Below are 27,005 nucleotides of genomic sequence, written 5' to 3'. Positions count from 1 at the left end.
ACACGCGCTGCCTCGAGCTATCTAAATAATCGTTCCGTACAGATCCCGACCGACCGACCGTATTATTCTACATACGATCAATGACGTTAGTTCTCTTCTTTCCTGCTCAAGTCCCAATTACTGAGCTCTTCCGTCCCTTCCTTTCTCCTGCCACCTGTTGCTGTTGGTAATTAGTCGTAGTAAGCGTGGGATTGAGGTGAGTTTTTTGGTGTTTTTGAATGGTAAATGTGAGAGTTCTTGTTTACCGCGATGGAAGGAAGGAGGAAAGGAAGGAAGGAAGGAAGGAAGGTAGGAAGGAAAGAAGAAAGATAGGAAGAAAAGTAGGAAGGAAAGAAAGTAAAAGAAACTAAGAAAGAGAAAGAAAAAGAAAGAAAGAAAGAAAAAAAAACAGAAAAACGAAAGAAAGAAAAAGAAAACGATAGAAAAAAGAAATAAAGTGAAAGAAAGAAAGGAAGAAAGGTAGAGTGTTAAAGAAAAATTGTTTTGCTTATATTATCTTCAATCTTTGTCATTTAAAATTATGCGAGAGTAGATTAAGCCTTGCTGTTGTCAATTATGTGTTTATATATAGAACATATGCCGTCATTACTTAGTCTGACGCAGAGGAGTAATATTTATTTTCAACTTTCAAACTTTGTCACAGAACAGCGTACGCGATCAGATGAAGAGTCACGGTGGATGACTGTGTTTTTCTATATAGAAGCAATTTCGTCATTGCTGAGTTTTCCGCAAAAGTGTCCGGTGCATCTTTAAACCAATATTACCCACATCAGCGTAACATAACCCCCATAAACGTAAGTGTTGCAACGTTGCCCTGTTTTCACAAACGTTCCAGCGCCTCAACACACCCGCTTGAAAACGTTTCCGTCCCAGTTGCCTGAGTTGCTCGTGTTTTCATGGTCCGTTACATGTGACAGTAGGTAGTTTTGCAATGCCTTTATCTATTGAACGAGCACATCCATGAAAACACAACGAGAGAGAGGGAGAAAAAGAGTAAGTGATCGAAGGTATGTGTGTGTGTGTGTGTGTGTGTGTGTGTGTGTGTGTGTGTGTGTGTGTGTGTGTGTGTGTGTGCGGTTCCGTGGGCGCGGGCGTGTGTGTGATCCTCTTTCCAATAAGGCACCAGGTAGAAGGGCAGGTGGAGCATCTTTGACCACGTTCACCAGGGACAAGGGTGGGGGGGGGGGGGGCTTCGCGGTCACCCTATCTTCCAATCTCTTCTGTGGCCTGAGGAAAAAGGTAGTAATGGGACCCTGGTGCGTTTGAGAGCACGGGTCCAATAATCTGCCGTAACCTAAACCGTCCTCACTCCATTTCGATTTACCTATAAAACTAAAACAGACGAAATAACAGGCTAACGAGGAACACGTTGTCAACCCTTCAGTAGGACACGGTATTCACAGCACGAGATGAAAAGAAAAAAGGGAAGAAAGGACACGAGAAACGAGGTATTTTTCCCCTGGTTTTCATCGCATGGAAGGGGAAAGGAACCACGGGAAAACAAAAAGGGAAATCAATACAAAAAAAGCCAAAAAAAAAGTACACCAGACACCTGATATTTCCCCCCCTGATTTTCATCGCATAAGAGAGGGAAGGAAGGAACCACTGGAAGAAGGTCGTGAAAATTATATAAACAGGATAACTATAGGAATAATACACCAACCACAAAACCAGCAAAACCAAAACAAAAAACTTAGAAAAGGACACCAGAAACCAAATATCTTTCCCGCTGGTTTTCATCGCATCGGAGAGGGAAGGGAGGAGCCACGGGAAGAAGGTCGTGAAATTGATATTAGCCGGAGAGCATTTGCGAGCTTAAGAGCCGCCCGAAGCAACGCACTGCAATCTGAATTTTAAAGCTTGAGTAATTGGACGGTGGTTTACCTTCCTCCCCTTCCTTCCTCCTCTCCCTTCCCTTCCCCTCTCTGCTGCCGCGTCCTCTGCATCCTCGCCACTCGGGGAAGATTTTTTTTTTTTCGAGTGAATTCTACGCTATTTTTTTATTATATTTTTGTGGTGTTCAGAGTGTTAAGTGGTTGGTAACTGGATGAGGATGCGTTAGTGTGGTTCTGTGGGTTATACTTTTGCTTGTTTGTCATTGTTTGTTTGTGTGTATGTGTGTGTGTGTTTGTGTGTGTTGGTAAATATCTTCATTGTCTTCATCTTTCCTAGTTTTTCTCTTTCCTTCAGTCTCTCATTCCTCCCTCCTTCATTTCCCCGCTCAAGTCTTTTGTTCCAACTCACTAACTAACTAACTAACTAACTAACTACTAACTACTAACTAACTAACTACTAACTAACTAACTAACTACTAACTACTAACTAACTAACTGATGATCTCACGCATTATCAACACCTAAGTTATACGAGTGTACTTTCTCTCTCCCCTCCCCAGACAAGCCGCTGTGCACAGGTAAGCAGTCTGTCTACCATGGGGCAGCCAGGTACGAGCAGGTCAACATCCCGTGCCAGGTGGAGTCGTACCCGGAGCCGGACGCCTTTCGCTGGACCTTCAACAACAGCGGCGAGAGCATTGAGATCAGCGAGGTGTGTATGGGTGATATTCTGAGACATTTCGGCGCCCTAGCACACATAACTGACAAGGCTTCCGTAGGTGTTTTGGGCATTCGGAGAGGTAGTTTCATGACTCCTCTGGTAGTCTGATCATTATTCTGTACCACAAACCTTAAAAAAAACTCTTATAGAATGCGATTGATCTCATTTTAGGCCTTTGGAAATAGATGATGTGAAGGATGGAAGCGTCTGCCACTACCGAGCTATGTGTTAGTGTTAGAGTGTGTGTGTGTGTGTGTGTTGGGGGGGGGGGTGTAGGGAAAGAGTTGTGCTGTGTGTGAGTGCATAGACGGGTTTCAAATCGATATACATGTCCTTAACGAGTCTGAAACCTGTAATGGGACGACTTGAAACCCTCTCTGAATCAGCAAAGTTACGAAATTGTGTGTATGTATTAGTTTTAGTGTGTATGCTAGTGTGTGTGTGTGTGTGGGGGGGGGGGGGGGTAGGGGTCATGTTGTGTGTGTGATTCATCGACGGGTTCCAATCGATATTCATATCCTTCACGAGTCTCAAACCTATTATGGGGCGACTTGAGGCACGCTCTTAAGGTCCAAAGTTACGAAATGGTTCTCAGACAAAGGCGAGATCGAAGACAGAAGTGCCCATCGCTGTACGTAAGGAGAAAAGTGCCCAATAACTATGAGGCAACACGCTACTACGCAACCCCTGGCGGAAAGGAAGGGACGAAGGGTACTCACCAGCGTTCCCAGATGTGCGATAAACCTTCCACAATACGATAATCAGATCAGCTTTAGGAACGTCGATTTTTCATCCTTTCCACTCGCTAAGAACTTCAGTAATCAACGGTTTCAGCGATAGATATGACTCAATATAGTTTTGTTTTGTGTGTGTGCGACAGTTGACCTTTCTCATTGACCTCTCTTCTGCCCACTGCTTTTCCAGGATCAGCGCTTACCCGTCTTTTTATGTTTTTTTCTTTGTTTATTATCCTAGAGCTGATTCCTTTGCTGTAAGAAAAAGCTGACGCAGGAAAAGGGATATACAATGTGCTGGGAGTGGCAGTCTGGTAATGTCTGTACTCACTCAGCTGCTTCTCTTTCTTCCCTCTTCAAGGAACACGTGCTCGTCGAAGGCTCGCGGTCGACGGTGAGCTACACGGCTAACACGGAGCTGGACTACGGCACGCTGCTCTGCTGGGGCGTCAACTCCGTGGGCCAGCAGCGCCACCCTTGTGTCTTTCATGTGTTCCCGGCGGGTGAGTGTCTCGGCGTCCTGCAGGGGAGTTGTGGGTCCTTAGAAACAAAACACTTCCAAAGGGTTTCTAGGTGTCTAGGTGTCCTGCAGGTTAGAATGTTGGATTCCTATAAGTATAACGCTATCAAGAGGGCTTCGGGATATTGTAATGGTTCTGTATGTAAGCTTCTGAAACACAATCCATTCGGTATGTCTATATTTCCCCCTGTCTATGGCTTAGTTATGGCTTAGTTTTCAAGAGGGGAGCATCAAGGTACCTCTCATAACGTGTTGCTTCTTTCCTTTCCTCCTCCTCCTCTTCCTCCTCCTACTCTTCCTCCTCATTCTCCTCCTCTTCCTCCTCCTCTTTCAGGCCACCCGGACCCGGTACACAACTGCTCCGCGTTCAACCTGTCCGTGTCGATGGTCAACATACGCTGCGTGGCGGGCTTCGACGGGGGTCTGCCGCAAAAGTTCCTCCTGCAGCTGCGATACCACGGCCAGAAGCGGATGTTGGCCAACTTGACGAGCGAGGTGAGTGAGTGAGTGGGTGAGTGAGTGAGTGAGCGAGTGAGTAAGTGAGTGAGTGAGTGAGTGAATTTGCATTAACCTCCAGACTAACCCAGCTAGTACACTACACACGCCGTAAGCCGATTTAAAGCTTAACGAAACAAAATTAACGAGTTTGGCAATCCTTTCCCCGAAGTAAAAAAAAATAAAAAAAAGTGAAAATGCACAAATGAAAAAGGTCATGCAAATTTTTGGTTTGCGATATTCACAACATTTTTTTTTAGCATTTAGAGTGACTATTTAGGAAAAGATCGTGTACTGTGAAAATATTGTAAGCCTCACGGTCTAGCTTTTAACTGAGGTAAGCGATAAAGTTTATGTATTTGTTGTGAGTCAGACGAGTAGTTCCCTGTGCTGGTTTCCGGACAAATCCTCCACCGAAGCAAAGCATAGAAGTCAATTAAACAACACAAAGCAGCCTTCCAGAGCAGAGTATGTGGCACGGTGCGACGCGCTGTAAAGGATCTGTTGTGAGTCAGACGAGTAGTTCCCTGTGCTGGTATCCGGACAAATCCTCCACCGAAGCAAAGCATAGAAGTCAATTAAACAACACAAAGTAGCCTTCCAGAGCAGAGTATGTGGCACGGTGCGACGCGCTGTAAAGGATCGGTTTGTTTCACTGACGTCACTTCCATCACTCATTTAAAAACAACAACAAGAACAACAACAACAACAGCTGAAGTGATAGTCAGGCTTCCAGGGACACTCAGCGTGGGTAGGTTTCCAGCGACAGCCAGTGTGGGTTGTAATTTTTCTGACTTGCGTTATATACTAAATAAAGGACGATGTAGCCTGACAGCAGACGTAAGTGATACCATGATAATGCTCCGTAATAATGCAAAGTGGAAATACAATTTTCTTGCCATGTACTGTAAGAGAAATGTTGTATTCATATGTAATCCATTTCGTTGCAGACATGGAGAAAATATGAATGTTATGAAACTTACTCTAGTATTAATTATATATCTCTGGGGCCTTCATATCATATTAGATTTCATATGAAGTAAACATGAAACATAATACTTTTCATGAGCATAATCCTGAGAAAGCCTTGTACATTAGGTAGTAAAATAATGTTCGAAACTACCGAATTATGTCTGAGTGTATACGAACGACATTAATGTGATGGACTGTTGCGGTACTAAAACAAGGTATATAGTTTTCCTAAGGTACGAGATTCATCTAATCAGTCGCAACGCACTGTACCGCATGTTCTGTGCATGAGGCCGGAAAGAACCAACAATCGTGACTGAGTTCAAAGATAAACATCCACGCATGTTTTTTTTTTTTTCCTTTAAACCTCATAAAGCAGGCCAAAAAAAAAAAAAAACTGCACCGCCGCATTAAACGCAAAGACTGGTATTTAATATTTGTTTGTCCTCCCAACTCACACACGCACGCACACACGCACACGCGCACACACACACACACACACACACACACACAAAAAAAAAACAATGATCTAAACACAAAGGAAGTTAAACCGTTTATTTCACCCTTCCACACGTATTAGAGCAGGAGCAAAACACGCAGATAAAACACCACCAGCAAATTAAACACCAATATGAATGTTTGTTTGCCGTTTTAACACACACACAAAACAACATGAAACATTGGACTAAACTCAAAAGAAATTAAACCCATATATTTCACCCTTCACCACGTATCGGAGCAACAGAAACACACACACACACACACACACACACACACACACACACACACACACACACACACACACACACACACACACACACACACACACACACACACACACACACACACACACAACCACGAGATCAAACACAAGCATAAACACAAACACAAGAAAACATAAAAAACATTGATCTAAACACAGAATAAAAACATATTTCACCCACACACATAAAAAAAACCCACTAAAGTAAACATAGATATACTTAGAACATTTATTTCTCCTACTATCACACACACACAAACAAGAAAAACAACAACACATAAAACGCGAACTAAACACGAATGAAATTAACTCGTATATTTCACCCTTCAACACATATGGGAGGCAACAGAAAACACACACACACACACACACACACACACACACACACACACACACACACACACACACACACACACACACACACACACACACACACACACGAAAAATAAAACAGTAATAAAACCTTCCATTTTCCCCTCTCCCCTCTCTCTCCTCTTTCCCTTCTCAATCCCTCTTCTCCCCTCTACCCTCCCCGCTCTCCCTCTCCCTTCTCCCTTCTTCATTCTCTCCCTCTCCCCTGTTCACTCTCATTTCTTCCTTTTCCCTCGTCCCCTGTTACTTCTTTCCTCTCCCCTGTCTCCTCTCCCTCTCCTCCCTTCTTTCCCTTCTCCCTTCTCCCCTTTCCTGCAGGTTCCGCATTTCACAGTGAGCGGCATTCCTCCGGGTCGTGTCCTCGTCGGCACCGTGTGGGCTTACAACACCAAGGGACGCGGGGAGCCTGTCGCCCTCAGACTCTTCACGCTCAAAGATCAAGCCGAAAAGAGGACAGGTCAGTCACCCCTCCTTCGTTTGATCTCCGAACCCCGACAAACACTGCCACCCTATGTAATGTAACTATTTCCCCACGTAAAAAGGGCACCTACATGTTCAGACCGATAGACCCTTACTCCCAGACGCTTTAGGCTCCCAAAACAAGTATTTTCAAAGGCCACAAAGGAGGTTAGTCAAGTTTTCATGAGTGTGTTTTGACGTTCATGGTGCAGAAGCCTTGTCATACGATCACTGGGGTTATAAAACTACCCATATATGTACTAACACGACCTCTACCAAAGCCTTATCGAACGTGGGTGTGTAAGTCCCGAAGTGTTTTGAGAATATGGGTCAGACAGCACACGTATACACATCTACAAAGATCATTTCTCGTTTCAATTAGACTAAATAATTAATCATATGCATTTATATTATATTGAATACTGTTTCTATTTATCTGCCTCGCCTCAGTGCCTTCCCTTGCTTCATCTCCCTTCTGGTTGAACCCGGAGTACATAAAAATGAGTTCTGAACATGTATATGACACTGGCGTGGAATGGAGTCTTGAAGGGTGAAGCGGAGGTGGGAAAAATAAGCTCCGAGAATACACTCAAGTCGTCCCCTGAAGGTGTTGATGTCAAGGTTATTAAAGTGGCTATTACAGGGAGACAGGCGGCCGGCGGGGCGTGAAATGTACCCACCGACGCCTTGAGATGGATATTTACTTAACTCCCCTCCTGAGTAGATGCTTAAGGGACGTGGTGACCCTCCTCGGAAGGTCGGATTATCCCCTCGGAAGTAGAGGTGGCCTGCTGTCGGCGGCCGCAAGATTCTTTCATCTTTCACGTCGCCTGGGCGCCACACGCTCTCATATTCATGACGCCAAAGTTTTATATCTTTTCTCTTTTTCCTGATCATTGAAGCAAAATTCTCCGCAACTTTCGCCAAGAGATTCAAGTTTAAAGTAAGTTCGTAATGGCATATTAGTTTTTTTTTTCCTTCCCCTTCCCTCCCGACCGGAAAGTTACAGCCGCGGGAAAAGTATTATGAGCAACTAGTTATCGGGACGGAGTGTGCTGAGCTGCCGGGGAGTGAAAGACATTATTTACCTTCGGCCGATTCCACGAAAAGGGTGTGTGTGTGTGACTGGCTGGCTTTTGGTGGACGGGCTGGCTGGCTGGCTGGCTAGTTAGTTGACTGGCTGGGTGGCTGTGTGGCTGGCTGGCTGGCTAGTTAGTTGACTGGCTGGGTGGCTGTGTGGCTGGCTGGCTGGCTCTTTGACTGGCTGGCTGGCTGGCTCTTTGACTGGCTGGCTGGCTGGCTCGCTTGGTGGCCGACTCGTTAAGTTTGGTTCTCTCGCCTCTGGGAAGGTGCTGCGAAAAGTTGGTGATTAGTTCTCTCTCCTTCCTCACGCCAGCGGCCGTGAAACCTTCGCCGCCCCCCGACCCTCCCCCGGCCCCCATGGCGGTGGAGCCCCTGGTGGCGGTGGTGTCCGGCGCGGTGGGCGGCGTGCTGGTGGTGGTGGTGGCGGTGCTGGTGACCGTTCGGCTGTGCCACGGACGTCTGGGCCGGCGGGACCCCGGCCGGCAGGCTGCGGCAGACATGGACGTACCCAGCGCCAGCCCCTCGCCCCCCACGGGGAAAGGTATTGACTCCACGACTCTCACGTATTCTCGGAACTTTTATTTGTGTTTTGTGTGCGCGGCGGCTGAAATGTTTCCTCAGGAACATGAAAAGGCATAACTGAGAGGCTTCTTGGAAACCATATATGCAAACAGCACCGTGCAATACGTACTTTAAAAAGGATTCCATTATAAAGGCAATACTACACCCACACCAATATGAATTTATGCATGATACGCTGTGCACCCTTTCATTTAAACATACACATATTCCCTACTTGTCAGACGCGGCGGCGTGGGTGGTGGGCGGCGTGCGCACCATCAGCTGCCCGTCGCTGGCGGCGCCCTACACCTCCATACCTGGCACGCCGCGCGCCTCGCCTCAGCAGGTGTACCAGGTAACACGCCTTGGCTTGTGGCGCTCTTAGATACGCCAGGAAGAGATGAACATTAGGATTATAGGCCACTGTGAGGCGTAGGAGATGACCATCAAAAATACTTTCACTCAAGATATGCTAACATTAAATCTTCACTTTCCTCCCCCTCGGCACCTCCCCAGTACGGGTACGGCACGAAGGTGGAGGCGCATGCTGACCTCGGGCTGGGCGGCTCCGTCCCTCACCTGCTGCCGCAGCCCCACGAGTTCCCCGCGGAGGGCCAGGGCAGCGCCACCCTCCCGCACCTCCTTCCGCAGCAACACGCCGGGAGGGACGCCGCCGCCCCTCGAGGAGTGGACCGCCAGGACCCCTCCAGACGGTCGCTTCCCTCGGTCAGGGCAGACGTGGTGCCGCAGGGCCTGAAGAGCCGGATGACCTTCACGCCGCGGCACGAGAGCTCCGTATGAGGTGGGTCGCCGTGGTTCTGTTGTCTCTATGTTCAATTACTTATCTCTATGTGCCTTTGGTCTGCGATGCTGAACAGTTTGCTTTTACTTATTTCACCTTTCCTTTTAGTTCATGCAAGCATTATTTCTCCTCCTGCTCCTCCGCATGTGATGTAACTCTTCATTGTCTGCAAACTGACAAACGGCTAAATAAATCACACTCGCGGGTAAAAGCATCCTGGGCGCCAACTCTGCTTCTTCAGGGGAGCATTGAAACGTGATGCATGGGAAGAGGCTGATGGGATATTCATGCCTTCTAATAATGCCTCTTTATGGTATAGTTTTTATCCCACGGCTCTGTTATCAATACATACGTGGAATTACTGATCATTATATGTCTTTGGTCCGCGATACTTAATAGTTTGTGGTTATCTCACCATTTATTATAGTTGAGTCATCCATTATTTCTCTAGTAAAGAAAGCACTCCCCCTCGTGACAACAAGACAATATATAAAAGTGACGGATGGCTAAAGTTTTGCGATTAGGATCTTTCCCACATTTTCCGGAGACACACAATAAATCTTGGCAACCACAAAGGACAGGAACATGAAGCCAACAGCGGTCTCCTTCTCACAAACACCGCGGAGAGCAAACATGAAAACTTAAACGCCGAGTAAACTGATCCTCTCCCTGTTTCATTAACCCATACCCATCTTTGCAGACCTCACCGACTATGAAACTTGCCTCCGTGGTCAAGTTTCGCGGCCGTTTCTACGCTGATGACGCTTCGTTCAAGAGAGCGAGAGGGGGGAACCCACGAGAAGTCAGCCTCCAAGATGTGCTGTTGTAAATGTTGAATCTACTCCCCAGTTTTAGGCGGGAACACAAACTGAGATGTCCTTTGAAGTGTGTCTCAAGACGTATCCATTTTGTAACTTTTTTTTTCAGCCGCGGAGAGATGATAGTTACCGGCGCGTGTGTGTGTGTTGGGGGGGGGGGTGCGAGTGTGTGCGTGTGCGTGTGCGTGTGTGTGTGTACCTACGCGTCTATCAGGCATGGGACGAGTGAACTTCAATCATCCGAGGGTAAATATTTAAAGACTAATCCATTCATCACCTTTTCCAGTTGGTCTTTCAGTGGAAGCGATGAATATAAATGGATTAAAACCACATGTACACATTCATCACTGCTGCTGTGTGTAAACGAGACTGTGTGTGTATATTTCGTGTTTGGAGTCCTTTCAGCGCGGAAAAGGATATAATACGCACCTCACTCTTTGACCTTGTTTATCGTGGACTCGACAGCTGATAGGCGGCGGCGGCGGCGGCGGGCGGGGCGCGGCACTCACTCCCTCCCCAACCGCGTGTGACTTCAAACGTATCGCCCACCATTGTATACGAGAAGCCAACTGCGGCCTCGTTGAAGCACAGTATTTTTCTTCCATTTTCAGTGGAGGAGAAAGACTAAAGGCAGAAAAACGGTAAAAAAAAAGGCAGAAACACGCTTCATATTACAGGAGGCAGATGAAAAAACTGAATAAATAAGCCGATTGGGGCGAGGCTGAAGCATGGTATTTTTCTTCCATTTTGCAGTGAAGGAGAAAGAGTAAAGGCAGAAGAAAGGTAAAAAAGTCAGAAACACGCCTGATTTTAAAGGAGGCAGATGAAAAATATACATAAATAAGCCGATTGGGGGCAGGCTGAAGCACAGTATTTTTCTTCCATTTTGCAGTGAAGGAGGAACACTGAAGGCAAAAAACGGTAAAAATTTCATGTTAAGAAGACAAAGTTGTTAATAATAAAAAAAAATAGCCATGATACATTTCCAATTAAAACACGAAGATGGCAATAAAAAAGTTTAATTCTAGAGGTAAATGTAAGAGGTTAGTACGCTACAGATGTATACACTATATTATTTATGGAATTTTCAAGTTTTATAAGAGATTATGAGCAGAAGTATAACGTTTCATATTAAAAAGTCAAGTATGCCTATGGTAAAGTTTAATTCCAGAGGTCAATGTAAAAGTTTACAGAGTTAAAACTGTACACAAGTTATTTTTTTATGAAATTCTCAAGTTCTAGAAGAGATATGAGCAGAAATATTACGTTTCATTATAAGAAGTCAAGTATGCTAATGGTAAAGTTTGATTCGAAAGGTAAAGTTTAGGGTGTTAAAAATGTATACAAGCTATTTTTATGGAATTTTCAAGTTTTCAAATAGATTATGAGCCAAAGTTTATAATTCAGCGAGAGAATCCATTGGTAACAAGCTGAGGTACCGTGATAAAGGCCAACTGATGAGGAAATGTTTATGGGAATCATTAAAAAATTAGCAGCCCGATAAACCAATACGTGCCCCATGCCTTGAAGATATGTGCATGACTTTGTGTGTGTGTGTGTGTGTGTGTGTGTGTGTGTGTGTGTGTGTGTGTGTGTGTGTGTGTTCCTGAGGCCTGGTTGGTCACTTGGTCTCCCTCTCTGATCTGGTACAACTGTGATAATGCCAATGTGTTTCTGTTGACGATGACGAGGATGATACGCGTTTTGTAATGTATTCTTTTACGTGTATTTTCCTTGTTTTCTTTCTTATTGTGACTACAGGAAACAGACATAAAAAAAGAGAACATTTATTACTGGAGATTAAATTGATATACGTAGGTTGTTTTGCTCAATGTTACCCTTATCAATACAGGAAACAGACAAGAAAAATTAATACAGACAAAAACAGACTAAAATTGAATACAAGAAACTAACAAAACAAAAGAAAACATTTATTACTGGAGATTAAATTGATGTGCGTAGGTTGTTTTGTTCTCTGTAACCCCAATTAATAAGCCTCTTTAAGTGATCGGTGTAATTGGTTGTCACACGAAAATATACATAATAGACACAAATGTAACGAGGATAGCGGTTTGAAGGATGCTATGCCGTCTGGTAATTGTTCATTCTCATTTGCTTCAGTTAAATAAAGGTGAGTTATAGATTTATGGAGTTGAGGTGAGTAGTGTGTGTGTGTGTGTGTGTGTGTGTGTGTGTGTGTGTGCTCCCCTACCCCCCCCCCCTCCCCCATATTTTACTCAAAGTGGCAGCCGTAATTTATGAGTTATGATTCTTGTCAAACACTGAAGCTAAAATATCATGCCTAACTTTTTTTTACTCATATTTGTTACTAATTAATGGCCGTGTCCTCTCGATCCCTGACAGACCACTACGAAAACATAAATATTAATTATTTATCATAATTAATTTTCACGTCATTATATTTTTCTTCTATATTTTAATTGTATATGTTTCCACTCTCCCCCCCCCCACCCACCCCACACACACACAAACGCGAGCACCCGGTGTGTGTGTGAGTGTGTGTGTGTGTGTGTGTGTGTGTGTGTGTGTGTGTGTGTGTGTGTGTGTGTGTGTGTGTGTGTGTGTGTGTTTGCCCTATTTACTTTTTCATCCTGCAATGGCTCTGAACTAAGATGAATGAGTCTCGCTTCACTATCTTTTCTAACTTTATTTTCGCTTCTATTTCCGAGCCGCGCCGAAAAGGTCACGTACAAGATGAGGAGAAAATGTGTGTGTGTGTGTGTATGTGTGTGTGTGTGTGTGGGGGGGGGGGGACTTGCAGTGGATGCGGAGTGATGCAGTGCAGGTATGGTATATTGAGTGATGTGTGTGTGTGTGTGTGTGTGTGTGTGTGTGTGTGTGTGTGTGTGTGTGTGTGTGTGTGTTTGTTGTATCCGCACAGGGTCAAGAATGCAACGCTGGCAACACTCGCAACACTAAGGCCTGCTGAAGCTCATGAATCATTGGTAACACTGTCTTCCTGCTTTCCACCTCCTCCTCCTCCTCCTCCTCTTTCCCTCCTCTCCTTCCTCTCCACCCTTCCCTTCCTCTTCCTCCTCCTTCCTCTCCCTTCCTCCTCCTTCCCCCTCACCGAACACCATTTACACTGAAATATTCCCCTCTCCATCCTCTTCCTCTCCCTCCTCTTCCTTCCTTCCATTCCTCCTCCAATATTACTGCCTCCCTTCCCCTTCCCTTCCTATACCGTACTGTTACGTCTCCATCTTCCTCCTCCTCTTCCTTTCCCTTTCTCTCCTCTTTCTCCTCCTCTCTCTCTTCCTCCTATACTTCTACTACCATCATCTTGCTTCTGAACTCATCTCTACATCTATATCCTCCTCTTCCTTTTCCCTCTTTTCCTACATATTGCTTTACTTTTCTTTGTCCTTGTCTCCATTCTCATCCTTCTCCTTTGCGTTCCTCCTCCTCCTCCTTTTCTTCTTCACTTTCTCTCCATGTTCTCTCTCGTTCCTTCATCGTCTTCCTTACCCTTACTCTCATACTTCTCCTCCTGTTTCCTCTTCCCTCTCGTCTTCCTTGTCCTCTCCTCCTCGTTTATCTTCTTTCTTGCAGACTAACTAAGCTCTGTGTCGTCGGAGCAGCCGCTGATGGAAGAGAACACCCGAACTCCCACAAGACGGGAAGGAAGGAAGGAAGGAAGGGAGTCAGCGATCAACGAAGGGGCGAGATAGGAGGGATGAGGATGCATAAGAGCAGGGAACGAGACAAGGTCGGTGTTAAGGGGGGACGTGGGGAGAAGAGACCAACACAGCCTCGTAATAAATCATGGCTCACCACCAGCACCACCACCAGCCGCCAGTCAAGCAAGGTCCATTGGCACTTTGTTCTCCTCTCATTGATTATCGTGGCTGGGTTCATCTTCTTTGTGTTGTGGGAAGAAGAAGAATCCTGGCAGCGAGACGTGAACTAAAAAGCGAAATTGCACCGTAGGAGAGAGAGAGAGAGAGAGAGAGAGAGAGAGAGAGAGAGAGAGAGAGAGAGAGAGAGAGAGAGAGAGAGAGAGAGAGAGAGAGAGAGAGAGAGAGAGAGAGAGAGAGAGAGAGAATTAGGTAAATGGACAGGCTATTTTCTTATGGTGTCTTCCAGATCATTATTATGCCAACTTAAGCTTCTCAGTGAACAGATTAAGAGAGAGAGAGAGAGAGAGAGAGAGAGAGAGAGAGAGAGAGAGAGAGAGAGAGAGAGAGAGAGAGAGAGAGAGAGAGAGAGAGAGAGAGAGAGAGAGAGAGAGAGAGAATCTGAAACACCAACATACCCAAGCAATACCAGCAATACCATACCCATCACAACAGTCAGCCTCACTCAACACACACTCATGACTTGTGTTGCAATACCCACAAACAGACCTCGCAAAGCATCGGTTAGCGAGATAAAAAAAAATTGCCGCGGAGGGGAAGGATTTGCATGTCACCGAAGCGGGCGAGTTTCGAAGCTGCTTTGATTATGATCGAGATCAGGGCGGTATTCTCAGACGCTTTCACCTCCCACATCAACTATTTCCAAAGGTCAAAAAGGAGATCAATCTGGTTTTCATGAGTGCTTTTTTCATAATCATAGCATAAAAGAAGGGTCAAACTATCACCAGGGTCAGTAAACTACCCCTGGAAATGCCCAAAACTTCTAGGAAAAGCGTGTCAAATATGTGTGCTGGGGCGCCGAAACGTTTGAGAATGTGGTCCTGGAGACACGTGAGATTTAAAGTTGCCGGATCATCATGCTAACCCTCTAATATTTACCGATATCCGAACCTTTAACTGTCTCCTGCACCCAATAACCTAATTCATTTATAGTTACCGTTCAAATATTTAATTCCTGATGTGTTTTGGTTATAGATGAGTGTCGAAAACCGGTAAACACGATGCTCTGAGTACAACAATCTGGCAACGGTTGGAGACCTCGAAATGGCGGGAACTGTAGCGAATCATTGTCTTCTCTCGCTATTTCTAATTTTCACATCTAATATTTTCACCGGTATTTAAGTAAAACAAAGGTATATATTCACCATGCTTTCGATAATGCATGGAAATTGACGTTGTTGTGTTGACGGAAGAAAATATTGTGGAAAATCTGACAACTACGGAGATTTCTCGCTGTTGCCGTCGCTCCTCAGATTCCCGGAGGGCGTTGAGCAGGGAGGTGTGTTGTTCCTGATTTGCATCCTCACGTCCCTCACTAATTGACATCCGACGCCCTGTATTTCCAAGGTACGGTCTATTTCCATCTCGACTTTTCTTTTTAGGTGTTTCCGGTGACCTGTTCTTCTACGGTACGGTGTGTGTGTGTTTATATCTATTTCCGTTGTTATTCTTTTTAGTTTAGTTTCCTATGGTCTGTTCTTCTACGGTAGTTTATTGTTTACCGTTTATTGCGTTATTCTTTTGTTTCATCTGTTTTGTTTGGTTCTGTTTTCATAGGGTTGAATGGTACGTTGTGTTTATATGCCACTGGTTATTCTATTGTCTCTTTGCTGTTTTGTTTGATTGGAAGTTCCTAGTGTTAAGGGATATGATTCTGTATCGTTTGCGGTCATTTCCTCTTTACTCATTTGGCATGTATGAATTTTTGTCCCGTTTCCTTAATTGCTCGTTTCGTGTGTTTACTACTTAGCATATGCAGTTAAGAGGGAGTGATATGAACGTGTAGCAAGGTGGAATCAAATGAGTGTATATATACAACGAGCGAACTGGGAGGAAATTAAAGTAGCATCTCGTTGAGCGGAAAAAAAACGAGCGTAGGAGGTAAAGGAGCGAACGAGCGAACGAGCATGTAACCAAGTGAAGAAAAACGAGGCGCACCACAAAACGGAACGATGCACAAGACTTTAAACACTTTGCCATGTAATCAATACGCTGAAAAGTGGCGTCACGATATGTAGTTTACGCTCTCAAATCGGTGTTGGTATAGCCGGTTTCAAAAGTATGTTTACGCTGAAGGCGCCACGTTTAATGAGGGAGAAGGATAGGAGCTGGTTGGGTGCTTTCAGGGAGGGGGAGCGGGAGAAGGGAAGGGCTGGGGTGGGGAGGGGGAAGGGAAGGAAGAGCTGATTGGTGCTTTCAGGAAGGAGGAAGGGGAGAAAGGAGGAAAAGGGAGGACGGGGAAGGGAAGGAAGAGCTGGTTGGGTGCTTTCAAGGTAGAGGAACGGGAGGAGGAGGGAAGGGTTGGATGGGGTAGAGAGGTAGGAAGGTGGAAGGGAAGAAGAGGAGCTGGTTGGGGTGTTTTCAAGGATGTGGAACGGTAGATGGGAAGGGAAAGGTGGAGGGCGAGGGATGGAGGGAAGAAAAGGAAAGGAATGGAAGGGTTTGTGCAGGGTAGGAAGGGTAAAGGTGGAGGGGAAGGAGGGGAAAGGAAAACCACATAAAAGGGAAGGGGTGGGGGTGTTGTGGAGAGGGAGGGAGGAGGAGGAGGGGAAGGAGGGGAAAGGAAAAACACATAAAAGGGAAGGGGTGGGGGTGTTGTGGAGAGGGAGGGGGAGGGAGGAGGAGGAGGGGAAGGAGGGGAAAGGAAAACCACATAAAAGGGAAGGGGCGGGGGTGTTGTGGAGAGGGAGGGGGAGGGAGGAGGAGGAGGGAAGGAGGAAAGGAAAACCACATAAAAGGGAAGGGTGGGGGTGTTGTGGAGAGGGAGGGAGGAGGAGGAGGAGGAAGGAGGAAAGGAAAACCACATAAAAGGGAAGGGGTGGGGGTGTTGTGGAGAGGGAGGGGGAGGGAGGAGGAGGAGGGGAAGGAGGGGAAAGGAAAAACACATAAAAGGGGAGGGGTGGAGAGGGAGGGGGAGGGAGGAGGAGGAGGGGAAGGAGGGGAAAGGAAAACCACATGAAAGGGAAGGGGTGGGGGTGTTGTGGAGAGGGAGGGGGAGGGAGGAGGAGGGGAAAGGGGGAAGAGAAGGTTCGTAAAAATGGTGTGAGAAACAGTATCATTAATCTTACCTTACGATCCTTGTTGACGAAGGCTTGTTATGTCCCTCTGATGAAGACTAGCTCATCTCCGCCCACTCTTCCTTCCGCGGTAGTTTCCTCATTTCGTCTCCTTCATTTTTTCTCATTCCTCTCCTCCCGCGTTCATCTCATCCCCAGCATCCTCTTATTCCGCTTTTATTTCCTTATTTCCATCTTCCTCCTCGCTCCATCTCCTCATCTCCTGTTTAATTTGTCTTCATCTTATCCTCACCATCTCCTTATTCCGTGTTTATTCCCAGTTTCCTATATTTTCACCTTACTTGACTTCCTCGTCCCAAAATTTATCTCCTTATTCCGTGTTTATTCCCAGTTTCCTATATTTTCACCTTACTTGACTTCCTCGTCCCAAAATTTATCTCCTTATTCCGTGTTTATTCCCAGTTTCCTTTATTTCCACGTTACTTGCCTTCCTCGCCCCACCATTTATCTCCTTATTTCATTTTCTGGGCACTTTCAATCATGTTCCTTTTCACCATTTTTTTCCTTTTTCCCAGCGTCCCAGTTATCTTAGTTCCCCTCTTCCCCATTCCTTCGCAACCCTTCATTCCGCCCGTTTCATTTCCCTATTCCCTCCCTTCCTTCTCAGCCCTTCCCCCACTTTCTCTCTCTCTCTCTCTCTCTCTCTCTCTCTTTCACCCCATCCTGCATCTCACCGCATATAACCCTTACCACACCACCTCTACAGCACCTAATCAGCATAACTCACACCCTCACCTCCTCTTCATCTCCCTTAGTGCCTATATACGAATACTTTAATCCCCTGGAACCCGCTTACCCTTGTCCTGTTTTACCACACCGCCGACCTTATTCTCCTAACCACTCGTCATTTCCAGGCTACAAAAACGGCCCACTCATGTTCCCTTGCGCCACCCTACCCCGTATCCCACCTTCATCATCTCCTCCTCTTTACCAGCATCTTCCTCTTCCTCCTCCTCCTCTTCTCCCTATTCCAGCTGCCCTCCCATCCTCCCTACCTCCCATTCCTCTCTCTCCCCATCATCTCTTTACCAGCATCCTTTTCCTCTTCCTCTTCAGTATCCTCATTCTTTCCACCTCCGTAGCTGCCTTTCATTCCCTACCCATTTGTCCTCCCAGCCTCCCTTCCTCCCATTCCTCTCTCTCCTTCATCTCTTTACCAGCATCCTTTTCTTCCTCCTCCTCATCTCCTGGTTCCAGCATCCCTTCTCTGTCCACCTCCGTAACTGCTCTTATTTCCTACCCATTTTCTTTCCTAGTCTCCCTATCTCCTATTCTTCTCTCCCCATCATCTCTTCCTATACCATCCTCCTCCTCATCATCATCATCTCCCGGCTCCAGCATCCCCACTCTCCCCCTATTCATTTGCCCTTCCATCCTCCCCCCTCCCACCCCATTCTCCTCTTTCCCGCAATACATTCCACATTTTTAATATTCCCAGGGCCTCAGAAGGCATGATTGGTGGCCGGAAATGCGTGGACTCATGGGAATTGGTACAGAAAATTGAAATACAGACCATGTGTTGGGAGGGCGGCGAGAAACGTATCTAGAAATAGGATCTCTCTGGGTATTGAGGATTGACGCTTGGCTGGCTGGCTGGGTGGGTGGATAGGTTAGTCTGCTGGCGGTGGTGGTGGCAGTGGTGGTGGTGGTGGTGCGGGAAATTGTGTCTACTTAGCATAGTTGAGAGTGAATGAAATGCGGTTTTAAGCTTTTATTTATTTTTATTTATTTTTTGGTTTTGTGATAGTTATTGTTGGTGTTGTTATTATTATTGCTATTATTATTATTATTATTATTATTATTATTATTATTATTATTATTATTATTATTATTATTATTATTATTATTATTATTATTATTATTATTATTATTATTATTATCATCATTATCATTACAATATTGAATTATTACTGTGTTGAAAGCTCTCTCACCAACCCCCCCCCCTACCTCCCTCTCTCCCTCTCTCCCCTTCCTCTCCTTCCTCTTTCCCCCTCCTTCCCCTCCTCTCCATTCCTCCTCCTGCCCCTCTCCCCCCATCCCCCCTCCCATTAGCTCGCCTTTGTTTTGATATAGGGGAAAGAATATAGAGAGCGTTTGATTGATGTTTCTGCCGCTGGTGCTATTATTATTATTATTATTATTATTATTATTATTATTATTATTATTATTATTATTATTATTACTATTATTACTATTATTATTATTATTATTATTATTGATGGTGTGTGTGCAAGTCTCTCTCCTCTGTCTGTCTGTCTGTCTGTATCTGTGTATCTCTCTCTCTCTCTCTCTCTCTCTCTCTCTCTCTCTCTCTCTCTCTCTCTCTCTCTCTCGTGGGGTAACTGAAGCAAAATGATCATAAGCTCGACGCACGTTACAAGCTCGGGGAAACAATCCGAGATAATCCTTAATAAGTAACAGACAATCATGGTATTAGAAATTACGTGGAGTTTTGCTTCCGGAAGAGAGAGGGAGAGAGGGAGAGAGGAAGAGAATGGGACAGACAGAGATGCATAGAGGAGCAAAAGAAAACAATGGTAGGCCGGAATATATGACCCATACTTTTATTCTCGAGATTAAATCGCTAAGAGGCAAGTTAAAAAGTCACTAATATATCGTTTAGTGAGAGAGTCGTGAGAGTCCGGACTGGGGTGGCTCGGCAGTCCTCGGCAGTCATCTTTAAGGCGCGGGTCCATTCATCATGCGAGATAAATGGAGTCATCATGCCAGGAGGGAGGGACCATAACCGTGTGTTTTGCTTTGGCGTTCATCTTACGTTCCCTCGGGTCCTCTTGGGGGGATATGTAAGATTCTGAGGGGCTATGTAGCGGAGATGAACACCGAGGCCACGCGTTTACTGAGAGGGAAGAGTAGGAACCGTGTGTTTTGCTTTGGCGTCCATTTTACGCCCCCTCGGGTGTTCTTGGGGGATATGGAAGATTCTTGAGGAGTTTTGTGACGGAGATGAGCACTGAGGCCACGCGTAGCTATAGCGTATGTCCCAAACTTCACTGACTTTCCTTATCAGGTCAGTAATTTCCTTTCCCTCTTACTCGCAAGATGATATGTTTGGCAGTTTGAGATATATACAACTTGAGGTGAAACATGTATTCTGGGACGCTGATATAAGGATGGAAGTGATATACGGTCGACATAATAGATAACAAAACTTTTCCCAGCAATATTTAACGTTATACCACAACTCAATATTCTCTTTTATACTTATTGGAACGGTCGGCCGATACGCGCATCGCCTAAGTCTTGGGCCAAGAAACTACTCCATCAACTTTGTAATCGAGTTGCATGATTTTAGCCGCGCGGTGCCCATAACACTTTATCACTATTCCGGCGCAGACAGACACACACAGACGCGGCGACGCCCTCGGGAGCGCCACACCACCCGGCCGTGCACGAAGACATTTACCTCGCCTGGAAATTAATTGCCTTGAGTCTAAATTTGTTACGATCGCTTCACGCCTCACAACGGACCGCCTGGAGTTTGTGTTTTATTGTCTTGTTGGATTTTGTGGAGGGAAATTGTGTGGGCGACGGTGTTGTGGGTGTGTGGATGTGGGTGGGTGGGAGGGGAGGGGGAGGATGTATGTGAGGGAAGGGGTGTGTATGTAGGGGGGCGAGAGTGTGTTTTTAAGGACGGCTGGTTTGTGTACGTGTGTTGGGGCGTGTGGGGGGGGGGGGGGCGAGAGAGTGTTTGCGGGAGGGCGAGAGTGTGTATGTGTCGGGAGGGGTAGAGTGTGTGTGTGTGTGTGTGTGTGTGTGTGTGTGTGTGTGTGTAGGAGGGGAGAGTGTGTTTGCGGGAGGGCGAGAGTGTGTATGTGTCGGGGGGCGTAGATTGAATGTGTGTGTGTGTGTGTGTGTGTGTGTGTGTGTGTGTGTGTGTGTGTGTGTGGGGTTCGGTAAAGTAGAGGGGCAGAATCACGTCCGGAGATAGGCAACGAACGGCAGGGGATAAAATATGAAATGTGCGTTCAGTATTAAGCATTGAACCGATGGACTAATGGGCGAGGGCGCGTGTGGTAACTCTGGCAATTGGGTTCGTGCAGTCAACAGCGGAGGCCGGCGATAAAATATGTATAGAGTGGACAATGGCGAACTTGTTTTATGGACGTAATGGAAGTAGCGAGCGAGCCGAGCCGTGTAGTGAAGAAAGACTTTTGGGTGGGACTCGCTTGAATATTTAGTCGTATTTACTTGTAGAATGAAAATGGAATGATTGAAGCACGAACGAAGAATAAAATGATGAATGGAGAAGAATAAGACGACTTGAGGCGAGTCAGGAAGCTTTGGTGAGGTATTAACTTTATCATCTTCGCTATTTTGGAACCGGAGGGAAAGTTAGCGAAGGTCATGAAGGAATATTTATCCTGTTTTCTTATTAAACGTCTCCACGCCTCCGTTCACCTGTTTGAAAAGCCTCTCGGAAAAGTTGCTGAGATTTTCATGGACTGTTATGTGTTCCTGGTGATCATTTCACACGACTTAAGCGCCTTGGACGGGAATACCACCCATGAAAACCCTGTGAATCATCCCTGTGGCCCGCAACGTTTAAGAATATGGTCCTTAAAGTCTTTAGCGAGGTCGGTCTAGGTATCTGGATGATGATATTTACTGTTATGCTGGATGCGGTAGGGAAGGAAAGCTAGCAATGGTGAGGGAAGGCTTTGGTGAGTGATGTGGCGAGCGTGTGTTGGGAATTTAGACCATTGCGCGTTGTTATTATGAAACCTGATGGAAAGTGAGGCATGCCGGGGGATATAAATAACGTGGCAAGCTTGGGTCAGGATATTCAGTTTGCTTATTGTTATTATGGAGGCGAGTGGCAGGCGAGCGATGATGGAGGAGGAGAGAGAGAGAGGGAGAGACAGTCTGTGGTGAGCTTGGTTCATGCTCAGAGTTTGTTGTTTATCGTCATTATAAAAGTCGTTTGAGGTCTGACGATGGTGAAGGGTGAAGGAAAACACTGGTTGAGGTTGGTTGAGTCGTTTGGTTGTGCGTTTTAGTGTGAAAGTAAGTGGAAAATGAAAATGGGAGACGGAAGATGAGGATGAAGGGAATGTAGTGAATGGAAGATGAAGATGAAAGAAGGTGAAATGGAGTGAAGGTGAAAAGGAAGATGATGTGGCTGTGTGTGTGTGTGTGTGTGTGTGTGTGTGTGTGTGTGTGTGTGTGTGTGTGTGTGTGTGTGTGTGTGAGGGAGAGAGGGAGGCAGAAGGAGGAAAAGGGGAAGAGGAAAAGGAATAGCGGGGAAAGAAAACGAGGAAGGGAAGAGGAATGGGGAGAAGAGAGACGGGATAGGAAAAGGGAAAGAGGGGAAAAGAGGGAGAAAGGGGAGAGTGAGCACCCATCTCTCAACATACATCATTCAAAATCCATCGTTTACCATTAATTCATCTTTACTTTTAATTCTGTTCTGTTTTCCGAGCCAAGAATTATCGTCACTAGTGTCCCTTGGTTTGCATATTCCGGGAGATTTTCTGATGAAGCTCTTTTTAACATGTGGCAAGTTTTCCCAACTCTTTTTTGTCGTATTCTTTTGGTGGAAAATGTGTCTTTAATACCGCGTGGTGAGGGGTTGGGGACGAGGAGGTTGGTGAGGGAGGCCAGGCCACTTTGCTCATTATGTAGCTTCGTTATATTTTAATTAGAAGAATAAAAAAGGAGGTGGAGGAGGAGGAGGATGGCGCTGCAGAGGGGGGGACTTAAACTTTTACGCTGGAAATACATTATCACTTGGATCAGTACGGAAAAAAACCGCGAAAAAAATGTTAAAAAAGTGTAAAAATTTTGTGTCTTTTTTTGGGGGGCAAACTGGCGTATTAAAATGTACTAAAATGAATATCAAAAGGAATAAGTACCCTCCCGAAATAAAGAAAAAGATAAAACGAATAGAAAAAATGAAGAAACAAAAAGAATAAAAATAAAGAAATGAGAGAAAACAAGGAAATAAAGAACAAAATAAAGAAATCCGAAAACAAAGAACTAGAAAAAATAAAGAAATGAAGACAAAAAAAAAACAGAATAATGTAATGGCGAGATCTTTTTTTCAATTTATCAGTAAAACATTAACTCGAAAACACAACATAAATAAAACTAGGTAAATATATTCCTCTTGATTATGAAGGAGAGGTATATAAAGCAGATATTCCCACTAACTCCATTATAAAATTCATGCATTAGCGGAAAAAAGCCAAAATCATATATAGTTACGCTGTTTTCGGTCTGCTGATTACGGTAATGGGTACAATTTCACATTTTTATCGGTCACGCCCAGCCGAGCCTCACGTGACCCAGATGAAGGCAGAACAGACTCCACCTGGCGGCAAATATTCCTTAATTAACCTGTTCGTGCTTCCTTGCCTCCATACGCGGGCGCCATACCATACGACCGTCTCTTTTAATTGATGTTTTTTTTACTGTTATTTAATTATTTTTTCTTGGTTTATTTATCAGCGTCTAAGTGTTGAATTATCGCCCTACTGTGTTAATCTTACTTTTTTAATGTTTTCTTTGGTTTAACTTATTTATCAAACGTCCTAAGTGTTGAATCTTCGTCTTACAGTGTTAATAAATATGTTAAGATAGTTCTGTTTACTTTCTTTAATGTTTACCATCGTTTTTATTGAGTTTTTATTTAGTTATCGTCGCTCTGTTTTGGTATAATGCCTTACCGTGTTAATTATGTGTTTCGCTGGCTCTCTTTACTCTTTTTGTTGTTTTCTTGATCTGAATTGAGTTTCCATTTGTTGTAAGGATTGAATTCTCGTCACTGCGCTTTGATATGATGGTTTACGGATACACGTGTTTAAGCTACGTTGTATCTTGTCCGCCCTCGTCCTTCCTCAGTCTTCGTTTAGCTAGTACGCGGTTTTAGTATTGAATAATTGTATGTGAAGCTTGATTTGCGTCTCTCTCTCTCTCTCTCTCTCTCTCTCTCTCTCTCTCTCTCTCTCTCTCTCTCCATACTTCTGCATACGTATCTCAAAAACGCCAACGAAGCCACTATTGACCAACATTTCTATTCATACAGAAATGAGAGCCGGGCTTTTTGACAAGATCTTTTGGCTGCGTGGAGGAAGGGCGAGGAGAGGAGGGGGAGAGAGAGGAGAAAAGGCGGGGGAAGAAGGGAGAGAGGGAGACGGAGAAGGAGATAGAGAGAGGAAAAGGGAAAAAAGGGGTAGAAGAGTGAGGCAGAGAGTGGGACTGAAAATGCAAAGGGGAAGAGGAAAAGGAACAGAGAGGAAGGAAAGCCAGGAAGGGAGGAAGAACTGGGAGGAGGGAGAGGGAATAGGAAGAGGGAAACATGGGGAAGAAAAGCATGGGAGAGAGGGAGGAGGACACAGAAGGAAGGAGAAAGAAAGAGAGAGAAAGAAGAAAAATGGAACCAAGTAAGGGGGAGGTAGGATAGAAACAATTGGACAGAAAAAGAAAGGAAGTGAATACAGGAAAAAGAGATAGACTGAGAGGAAAAGAGATATAGATAGCGGGAGGGGAAAAAACAAGAGAGAGCAGGTACAGAGGGAGATAAATCCGGCACAAACATGAAAGATGGAAAGAGGGGAATCAGTAGAGAGATAAGGGGAGAGGGAACACGGAGGGGAGAGGAGGATGAGGGAGAGGGGAAAGGGTAGAGAGGGAGAGAGAGGAGGGTGGTTGGTTAAAAGGGGAAAGAGGACAGTAGAGAGAGAAAAAACGTAGTAGAAGTAGTAGTAGTAGTAATGGTGGTTGTATTTTGCTCTGAGGAATATAAGAGAAATAGAGAAAGAAAAATGACAGGAGGGCAGAAATATATGATGTAATGCTTGACTTAATAATGAACTGTTGTGACTGAATCTACGAAAATGTATATAGCTATAGCTCTAGGCCTGTCCATAACTTTAATCAGAGGACCTAGACATACACAAAGACGATAAAGGGTGAAGGAATGGATAAAGACGGTAGGTAGAAACAGAGAACGAAGAACTATAGATGGAAAAGTTCGTAGACACAGAGAGGGGCCAGAGAGGAAAGGCAGATAATGAAGAGATAAAGAGAGAAAGAAGGGAGAAGAGGAGATGAAGAGTGGGAGAGGGGGCGAAGATAAGGCTGTCAGGAAGATAATTGGACGAACTGACGGGAGATAAAAAGCCACAAGGGAAGACATGTTGTGGGGAACCTAAACCGACTCCTGAGAGATAAGCGCGTTCAGGGACACGACTCAATCCGATCTCGCACTGCCCATGCTCCCCCATCCCCTTCCCATTCCTTCCCCACCTACCTATATACCTACCACCTGTGCTCTCGCTTCCCCCCCGCTCCTCACCTATTCACGAGGCTCCTCAACACACCTGCCATCCGTCGCTTTCGTCTATGGCCCAGATTTTTTATTGGTTATGTAAACAAGACGAGGCGAGGCGACGCTTGACGAAACTACCGGTGAAAAATAAACTAGACGAAAGAGCGGTGACGAGATAGAGAGAAGAGGAAGGAGGGAGGAATAGGAAGAGAAAAAGGAGGAAGAGGAAGAGATTAAAAATGAGTAAATGTGACAAGAAGGCGACGATATGAAAGAGAAAGAAGAAGAAGGGCAGGACGGGTAAAGAAAAAGATGAAGAAGAGGAGAAAGAGGAGGAGGATGGTTTGATATTTCGCTTTGAATGTAAATGTATGTTATTTTTGAGGATGTTATTTTTGTGTTGATGTGTATTTTAAGAAAGGTGAATACATACATACGCCCATCTGGTTGTACACGATCGACTGTGAAGCGCTGAGGTGAAGTGTTTTCAGTCGAAGGGAATGTTACCGGTTCTGCGGCGAAGCATCCTACACATATATGACAAGGCTTTCGTACGAGTCCTTGGCATTTGCAGAGGTAGTTTTATGACCCTTCTGAGAGCTCGATCATTCTTTTGTACCATGAACCTACACAAACGCACATGAGGACGCGATTGATCTCCTCTTTGGCCTTTGGGAATAGTTGATATGGGAGGCGGCAGCGTCTGAGAATACCGATCCTGTGTTGGAGTGGATGTTTGACGATAATGATGAAAATATTGTAGAAGTAAGAGAGAAAGAAGGAAAGAGAGGATAAGAAGAGGAAAAAGAAGAATAGAAATGGAAAAAAATAAACAGGAAGAGGAGGAGAAGAAAGAAGGAAAGAGAGAATAAGAAGAGGAAAAAGAAGAATAGAAATGGAAAAAAATAAACAGGAGGAGGAGGAGGAGAAGAAAGAAGGAAAGAGAGGATAAGAAGAGGAAAAACAAGAATAAAAATGGAAAAAAATAAACAGGAGTAGGAAGAGGAGAAGAAAGAAGGAAAGAGAGAATAAGAAGAGGAAAAAGAAGAATAAAAATGGAAAAAAATAAACAGGAGGAGGAGGAGAAAGAAGGAAAGAGAGAATAAAAAGAGGAAAAACAAGAATAAAAATGGAAAAAAATAAACAGGAGGAGGAGGAGGAGGAGGAGGAGGAAAAAGAAGGAAAGAGAGAATAAGAAGAGGAAAAACAAGAATAAAAATGGAAAAAAATAAACAGGAGTAGGAGGAGGAGGAGGAGAGAGAAGGAAAGAGAGAATAAAAAGAGGAAAAACAAGAATAAAAATGGAAAAAAATAAACAGGAGGAGGAGGAGAAGAAGAAAGAAGGAAAGAGAGAATAAAAAGAGGAAAAAGAAGAATAGAAATGGAGAAAAAAAAACAGGAGGAGGAGGAGGAGGAAAAAGAAGGAAAGAGAGGATAAGAAGAGGAAAAAGAAGAATAAAAATGGAAAAAAATAAACAGGAGTAGGAGGAGGAGGAGAAAGAAGGGAAAGTAAAAGGGGATGAACAGTGGAAATGCCTATGTTAATGGCACTCACACAGAAAAAGAGGTGTTCTGGAAAGGATAATAGACAATAGAGTAAAGATAATGGGTAAAATTGTAATAGAAAA

The 27,005-nt window shown here is 44.9% G+C and overlaps 1 protein-coding gene and 1 long non-coding RNA gene across 2 annotated transcripts in view; both read left to right on the top strand.

The window, feature by feature from the left end:
- Positions 1-9,680, top strand: part of LOC126983053 (nephrin-like) — a 60,957-nt gene extending 51,277 nt beyond the window's left edge. Inside the window, exons 9-15 of the mRNA XM_050835513.1 lie at positions 2,396-2,547; positions 3,652-3,793; positions 4,145-4,305; positions 6,728-6,866; positions 8,265-8,492; positions 8,755-8,867; positions 9,029-9,680. Of these exons, the coding sequence (XP_050691470.1) occupies positions 2,396-2,547; positions 3,652-3,793; positions 4,145-4,305; positions 6,728-6,866; positions 8,265-8,492; positions 8,755-8,867; positions 9,029-9,313 (1,220 nt within the window). The 3' untranslated portion in view covers positions 9,314-9,680. The remainder of the gene's footprint in view (positions 1-2,395; positions 2,548-3,651; positions 3,794-4,144; positions 4,306-6,727; positions 6,867-8,264; positions 8,493-8,754; positions 8,868-9,028) is intronic.
- Positions 9,681-15,224: 5,544 nt separating this feature from the next.
- Positions 15,225-27,005, top strand: part of LOC126985747 (uncharacterized) — a 37,715-nt gene continuing 25,934 nt past the window's right edge. Inside the window, exon 1 of the long non-coding RNA XR_007739003.1 lies at positions 15,225-15,357. This is a non-coding gene — a long non-coding RNA (uncharacterized LOC126985747). The remainder of the gene's footprint in view (positions 15,358-27,005) is intronic.

Source organism: Eriocheir sinensis, chromosome 5, assembly GCF_024679095.1.
Source record: "Eriocheir sinensis breed Jianghai 21 chromosome 5, ASM2467909v1, whole genome shotgun sequence".
Classification (NCBI taxonomy): Eukaryota; Metazoa; Arthropoda; class Malacostraca; order Decapoda; family Varunidae; genus Eriocheir; species Eriocheir sinensis.
Note: the sequence above shows the minus strand (reverse complement) of the source record. Positions and strands in the feature narration are given on the sequence as shown.